General features: G+C 38.6%; 1 protein-coding gene across 2 annotated transcripts in view; it reads left to right on the forward strand.

Moving 5' to 3' along the window:
• The window catches only part of LOC137374648 (interferon gamma receptor 2-like), a 73,105-nt gene extending 66,937 nt beyond the window's left edge, over positions 1 to 6,168 (forward strand). For both annotated transcript variants that reach the window (XM_068041099.1, XM_068041100.1), the window contains exon 9: positions 578 to 6,168. In XM_068041099.1, the coding sequence (XP_067897200.1) occupies positions 578 to 883 (306 nt within the window). In that variant the 3' untranslated portion in view covers positions 884 to 6,168. The remainder of the gene's footprint in view (positions 1 to 577) is intronic.
• Positions 6,169 to 8,196: the final 2,028 nt, after the last annotated feature.

Raw genomic sequence — 8,196 nt, forward strand, 5'->3', positions numbered from 1 at the left:
CTGCTCCTAATTCGTATGTTTGTGTGTACTTCTTTGACCAATCTTTTGATCATCTAACCTAATATCTCCTTATTTGGCTCAGTGTTATTATTTTGTTTTATTTTGCTCCAGTGAAGTTCCTTAGGATGTTTTATTATGTTAAAGGTGCGATATAAATATAAGTTGTTGTTGTTCTTGTGTTTGTCTGGAACATGTCCCTTGGAAGCAGGATCTCAGTAAATAGCCATCCTCATCTGCTATTATCTTTGAAATGCACTGCTCTTCTGAAGCTCCTAGCATCATCCATGACTTAGGAAAAGATTTTCTGCTCAGGTTTTTAGCTGAGGAATGATGGGCAGTGGGAAGCAAATGGGGGGGATAAAATTATGGGTGTGTAGACTGGGTGGGTCAGGGTGAAGTGACAAATAAATTCTTTAGTGGGGAAGCTTCATTTTTTGTTTGGGGGTGGGGGGTTCTGTTGAATTTGATAACCAAAATAACATGACTGTATGGCTTTATTTTAATTTAGTATTTTCAGTTAAAATTGCTGATGGGTTAGTCTGAACAAATGTTAATCGTTCTGTTTTACATTTTTCAGTACTTGACTGAACCATCCCAACAGCCAGTATTTGCAACACTGAATAAAGAAGACCTGCATGAGGATCACTGGGACAAACTCTCCATTGTGTCTCAATCAGAAATTACATCAGTATTGAAAGATTCGACTAAAACTGATGGGTCAAAGTCAGACAAAGACACAACCATGCCTAATGGGAAGATCCTTAATGAAGAGAATGATCTGCAAAGCAGTCAATCAAGTGTAGATTCTGGACATTATTCCAATAGTACAGTAAATTCTTCCCATAAAAATCCACAGAGTCTAGAAGATACATCTAAGACATAGGAATTAAAAGGCAAAATGGATTTGGTGGATTAACATTACATTCCCTCTGCCTCCTGAAATTGACTTTGTGGGTATATTAAGTACAGTTTTTTTTATTCATTCATGGGCATTGCTGGCTAGGCCAGCATTTATTGCCCATCCCTAATTGCCCTTGAGAAGGTGGTGGTGAGCTGCCTTCTTGAACTGCTGCAGTCCATGTGGGCTAGGTACACCAACAGCGCTGTTGGGAAGGGAGTTCCAGGAATTTGACCTAGAGACAGTGAAGGAACGGCGATATAGTTCCAAGTCAGGCTGGTGTGTGGCTTGGAGGGGAACTTGCAGGTGGTGGTGTTCCCATGCATTTGCTGCCCTTGTCCTTCTAGGTGGTAGAGGTCATGGTTTTGGAAGATGTTGTCTAAGGAGCCTTGGTGAGTTGCTGCAGTGCATCTTGTAGATGGTACACACTGCTGCCACTGTACTTTGATTGTCAAGGGAGTGAATGTTGAAGGTGGTGAATGGGGTGCCAAACAAATGGGCTGCTTTGTCCTGGATGGTGTCAAGCTTCTTGAGTGTTGTTGGAGCTGCACTCATCCAGGCAAGTGGAGAGTATTCCATCACACTCCTGACTTGTGCCTTGTAGATGATGGACAGGCATTGGGGAGTCAGGAGGTGAGTTATTCACCGCAGGATTCCTAGCCTCTGACCTGCTCTTGTAGCCATGGTATTTATATGGCTACTCCAGTTCAGTTTCTGGTCAATGGTAACCCCTAGGATGTTGATAGTGAGGGATTCAACGATTGTAATGCCGTTGAATGTCAAGGTGAGATGGTTAGATACCACTATACCATCACTTCCCCTGATGCCCTCACTTTCATTAAAGGAGATTAAACTGAGTATCTATCTACATTATTTTCACTGCCCAACAAAGAGCATTTAGGAATTAATCAGAAAATGTAAATGCCTTCAGGCTGCTAACATGTTGAATTATAGGACTAGTGAAGGAAGTACACAGCCATGCCACGGACTAATTGTAAATCTCAAAATAATTGGAATATTGAAATACTTGAACTTAATATGTATTTTGTACTGTAGAGGAATACTTAACAGAAGATCTCCCTCCAAGATATTCTCTTTCAAACAGGGACTGCTAAACAGTATATGTTAAGATAAAAACACCTTCCCTGTTAATGTGGTAATCAGTCCTGTTTCGTGGATTTTCTGAATGAGTGAGCGTGGAACATGGTTTGATACATTGGAACATTGCAAAGTAAAAGTCCATGAAGTGTGGTTTTGTACAGTGAATTCAGTATAATATGGGAGAGTATGATCTGGTGCATTGGAACTCTATAATAAGAATACCACGTTGTACAGTGCATTTGGATTTGACAATGGGAGTAAAGGAGATGTTGTTTGGTGTGTGGGAACTCATTATACTGGGAGTGAATTGAACATGCATTTGAAATTCTGTTTGGATTATTGATGGTATTTATTCAGAGTTAACTATACTGAAAAAAGATGAGGACAAGTTGAAGCCACAAATTTGAGAATTCTATCCTTGGATTAGAAAATTGGAAATGTCACTCCATTATTTAAGACAGGAGGGAGGAAGAAACCAGGAACCTGCAGGCCTGTCAGTTTAACATCAGAGAAATTACTGCAGTCTGTCACCAGGGACAGACAGCATAAGCATTTGAACAAGTATATGATTCTCAAGTCAACCCAATTTTAGTGCAGTTACTTGCAATAGTGTGTTCCACTTGAAGCTGAACAAACTTACCTGTACAGGTTGGATTAACCATAAAGAGCACAGCAGGATTTATCACCCTTTATCTTGAGGTGGTTGTGCTAGCATTAAATCTCTTTTTGTGACTAAAGGTCACTTTGAGATTGTCCTGGTACAGTTTGAAGTCAACTTAGCTGATACATGTGAATGGTTTGAAAGCTAGAGGAAGAGAATGGATTCATTTGATTTTTATTGCATAATAATCATACATTGAGCTCCAATCTATGACAAAATAAATTAATTTGTTGGCAATTGTGGATAGGTGGTCTAGATATTGAGCACTTCCATCATTAGGTGGCAAAGTAAAGTTTTTTTATTGTAAAGATAATGAAAATTATCACTTCAGGCAAGAATGAGTTGCCACAGCAAGAGGGTGGTGTTATTTTATACATTCATGTGTTTGTTCGTGATGGTGTCATTGAATTTATATTGAAGGGAACATAATTGTCAAGAATTTCCTTGGGAGTTTTCCCAATTGGCCACAGTATCTTTAGTAGAAGGTGAGCTGAAACCACATTTCAACATCTATCCAAGGAAGTGTCCAAGCAGGAGATCTCCTAAGGCAATTCCCACCAAATTGTTTTACTTTCAATAACAACAGTACAGGTTGGCAAGATCAAGATTTTCAAGATGATAAAACAAGGGTGTGTTTTATTTATTGTGAACAGACTCAGCCAATTTTTCTTCACATTATCCTCCTTTCCACAGTCCCCCCCAACCCCACAGTCTTCCCATATTCTGGGTGGAGAGGTTAACCTGCACCTCCCAGCCCTCTGCCATAGTTGATGTATTTCTAACAGCTAGTAGTAAGCAAGAAAAACTTGGATAACTCTGCTCTGATTTTCCCTGTTCTATGTGGGGTAAGAACCTGGTCTGCACTTAGTCTACCCAGAGCAACTGTTAATACTGTGAACTTGCCATAAGGGGAACAGGTGTCATGTGACTCACATGTTGCACAACATCATTAAGGGAATGATATTGGTTATGTTATGTTATGGAATGGTTATGTTACTGGACTGGTAATCTGAAATGAAGTCACATCTCACCACGGCAGCTGGGGAATTTGAATTCAGTTAATAAATAGATCTGGAATTTTAAAAAAAAACTAGTCTCAATAATGGAGACTATGTAACCATTGGATGTTGTAAAAACCCACCTGGTTCATTCATGCCCTTTAGGGAAGAAAGTCCAGACCTACAGCAATGTGGTTAACTCTTAGCTGCCCTCTGATATGGCTGAGTAAGCCCCTGAATTATGTGCAGTAAATGCTGGCTATGCCCATATCCCATAAATGAATAAAAAAAAGTCTGACTTTAATCTATTTGTGTCAATCTTATAATTATATAGCTGGACAAAAACAAATCAAGTTATCTAGTAGAATATTTTGAATTAAGTAAAGTATTTGTGGAGAGATATTTTACTGCTGTTATACTTTATGTAGTCTGTGATATATTTACAAAACGCACCAGTTAACTAGCTTCATTTGCTTCTGCCCTTTTTGCATTTTAAATTAATGCTAAATTTGGCTACGGTTCGACCCAGGTTAGTCAGAACCATTCAATAAGGAGCACTTTTATTCTGTGTTTTTCGAACATGCTCCAGTTTCATTTGGCTGAAATAGAGAATTGTAAGTATTATTATTGTTGGTGACACTGGCACTGAATGTTCATTATGAAGCCATGTTCTAGATGTACTCAGGTGAGTGGATTTTACAGTCTGACCATATAGTTTATATTTAGTAAAATTCCAAAAAGGAATAATGTAGTTTTGGGTTGATTTACACGAAATCAATCTTTAATGGCTGTGGAAGTTACTTTTATTGTGTTTTCTAAATCAAACAAGTTTTCTAAATCAAAGAGACAAATTAATTCAGACAAAAACATTCTTGCAACAGTGCTATTGTGAAACACAGTTAAACTGGAAGATAATTGTATATTAGCACAAATATTTTCAGTATTAGGTGGCCTATTTGGTCTAGTAGCCACAAAACTCTCAACCACAGATGTGAGCTTGGACCTCGGCCTCAGGCATCATTTTGGGTTGTTTACTATTACTGAGTGGGATTTTTACCAATTCGCCGTTCATGGAACACTGCATGGAAACTTTAAAAAGGTATACAGTAATTTGTAGCTCCTCATAGCTGTGAATTGTGAAGCAGCATTGTATAATTCTGTGTCTGTGAGCCCGATTGTCTCAGCTTCCCAACTAAAGTGGGAAGTGTAGCAGCAATGGGCAGTAATTGAGAAAATTGTATGAAATAAAATGATGTTTTAATGTTTTTATATGGGATTAAGGATCTGTATATTCATGAAGACTGACATTATTGGTAGTTAATTGCACAGCAGTTAGTAGTCTAATTAGTCCACTGATACAGATCATGGCAAATGGGACATTTTCAGTGATGCAGTGATTTTCAAAATCTCTGTCTAAAAATGATAATTAAATTTCACAGTTGCATAATACTACGCCAATTCTTAAGAGACTTGTAATAAAAACAAGAAATGCTGGAGATACTCAGCAGGTCTAGCAGCATCTGTGGAAAGAGAAGCAGAGTTAAAGAGTCACTGACCTGAAACGTTAACTCTGCTTCTCTCACCACAGATGCTGCCAGAGCTGCTGAGCATTTCTTGTTTTATTTCAGATTTCCAGCATCTGCAGTATTTTTCTTTTACTTGAGTTGCTTGTGTCTTGTCACAAATAAGGCAAGGGTTCACTCATATGTTTTTGTTTTGGGGCAAAAAGTATTCAGCTGATAATTGTTTCCTGGGCCTTGATATGTATTACAGCTTTCACTTTTATTGAGAGCAGTTAGTTTAGGTGTAAAACACTTAATTTTTAACAACAGAAAATTAAAAAATTTCAATGAATGGGCTGTACTGTTGAGTAGAAATTAGTCATGGCATAAACCCAGCCTGACTCTGCTGGGGGTAGGTTTTTACAGCAGAAAGCAGGCCCTAAAATGTTTTTCCTTTGTGGAACAAATAAAGGATAATGGAATCGCACAAGTTTATGTGTAATCTATAATAAAATGATTCACATAATGTCAGACACCAGGAGAGTGAAGATTAGCAGTTTATGGTCAGCTGAACTGCATATGTAACTTGGTTGTATACAGATATCTTAACATTGATAAAATGGCAGTTTTCAAAGTCTATTTATTATCTGGTGTTTTAAAAACTAGTAAAAGGTACAACTAAAAGTAAAACTAAATAACTCTTGGTAAACTGTTCAGCAATTTACAGGGGACTAGGTCACATTCTGTTACTGTGGATAATGCATTCACTGTGACAATGGTTAAAGCATTTTTTCTACAGACAATGCTCCCCCAATATTTCAATGATCATCTAATGTGCAAATAACTTTGTAAATATCAATCAGTAGCACAAACGTTTTTGTCTTCCTGTTTTTATCCTGATGTATGAGCTATAAAAAAAAAAGTAATCTCTTGCTCGACGTATCTTTCACTTATTTTTATGAATGTGAAATTAGCTTTGCAATTGAAAATAAAGAACTTTTAACTCATTGTTGTAGTGTGCTTAGATTTTGATTGGGCCTTCAGTTAGGCACATTGGGAGGCAGACAGCAACTGTGCCATTTGCTAAATGTGATGCAAATAATTTTCCAGTTGGTATCGGCAGGCAGGTTTACTACTGCCCAGAAATAGTCATTGGCTGTGAAAAACCTGGGGGACTGCTTCACCAATGCAAGTATGGATGAGCAGAACCCCATCTACCCAGAATAGTAGCCACAGATCCTTTGTCAACTTGCAGGGTATGGGGTCACCTACATGGTTGGGGACCAGCATCACCTGCCCAATAGCGAGCCAGAATATTTGAGCTGCACCATTTCTGTGACTTTCTTTTCTGGTATTAGATGTCCATTGTGCAGTAGTATTTATTGCAGATGTATACAGATTTTTAAGACATGTGTGCCCTGAAAACTTTGAACATATATATCCCTAATTTTTCCCTGACCATCTGTTCCTTTATATGTAATATATTAAAACGTATTCAGAAAGTTTCCAAACACTGTGGTTTCCTCTTAGGTAGAGACCATGGGCTCAATTTAATAGTCCCACCTTCCCAATGGGGAGCTACACTCAAAGGGATTGCAGGTCAAAGAATTGGAGCGACAATATTGTAGACTTATCTCCAGCCTGTGTTCCAATCTGAATGCAGGGTCACTAAATTTACCCTGGAGAAGTCACAGATTGAAAGAACTTGTGCTTTGGCTACTGTTAGACATCTTGGAGATTTAAGGGTTAATAATCAAAATTCCTTGTATCTAGGAACAGACTTTCCAATATAACCAAAATAGCTCTGGGGTGCCATGAGAAGAAAGCATAACTTGCCTTGTGTTTTTGATGTCTGGGTATTATCTAACAGAAATGCTTGTGCAAGGAAATATGGAATCAATCATTCGAGATTAAAGTATAACTTTAGAGGCAACTCTAATAAGCATAGGCAGAGGAATCATCGAGTCTTACAGCACAGAAGGGGGCCATTCAGCTGAACATTCCTGTGTCGGCCCTTTGAAAGAGATGTCCAATTAATCCCACATTCGGCTTTCTCCCCATAATCCTGCAAATTAATTCTCTTCAAACACATGTCCAATTGGTTTCTGAACGTTCCTATGGAACCACCACCCTTTCAGGTATTGCTTTCCAGATCATCATAACCCTCTGAAATACCTTTTCCTCAGTTCCTCTCTACTTTGTTTTGCCAATTATTTGAAATCTATGACCTCTGGTCATTGGTCCCTTGCCAGAGGAAACAATTTCTCACTACTTGCTATATCGAAACCCCTCATAGTTTTTAATACCTCTATTAGGTCTCCCCTTAACCTTCTCTGCTCCAGGGAATACGATCCCAGTTTCTCCAAACTCTCCACATAACTAAAGTCACAACACCTTGATGAGCCTCCTCTCTACCCTCCCCAAGGTCTTCCAAAAGTGTGGTGCCAGAACTGAACACAATACTCTAGCTGAGGCCTAACCAGCGAATTGTAACAGTTTAGCATTACTTCAATAATAATGAATTCTGATGAAAGGTCACAAACCTGAAAGGTTAACTCTTTCTTTCTGTACAGATGCTGCCAGACCTGCTGAGTATTCCTAGCATTTTGTGTTTTTATTTGATTTCCAGCATCTGTAGTAATTTGCTTTTATTTTAGCATTACTTTGTTGTTTTTGTAGTCAGTGCTCCTATGTAGAAAGCCATTAACTATAGCACAAAAAGATAATGGTTAGTAATCCTATTCAGTTCAGTCATAGTTATTATGGCACAGAAGGAGACCATGCAGCTCATCGAGTCCCTGCCAGCTCTCTGTAGAGCAATCCAGTCAGTCCCATTCCTCTGCTCTATCCACTTAGCCCTGCAAATTTATTTCCCTCGAGTGCCTATCTAATTTCCTTTGAAACCATTGATCATCTCCGCTTCCACAACCCTCTGAGGCAGCAAGTTCCAGGTCATTACCATTTGCTGCATGAAAAAGTTCTTCCTCACATTTCCCCCACCACTGTATCTATTGCCCAAAACCTTAAATCTGTTCC

The sequence above is a fragment of the Heterodontus francisci genome, chromosome 10 (genome assembly GCF_036365525.1).
Source record: "Heterodontus francisci isolate sHetFra1 chromosome 10, sHetFra1.hap1, whole genome shotgun sequence".
NCBI lineage: Eukaryota > Metazoa > Chordata > Chondrichthyes > Heterodontiformes > Heterodontidae > Heterodontus > Heterodontus francisci.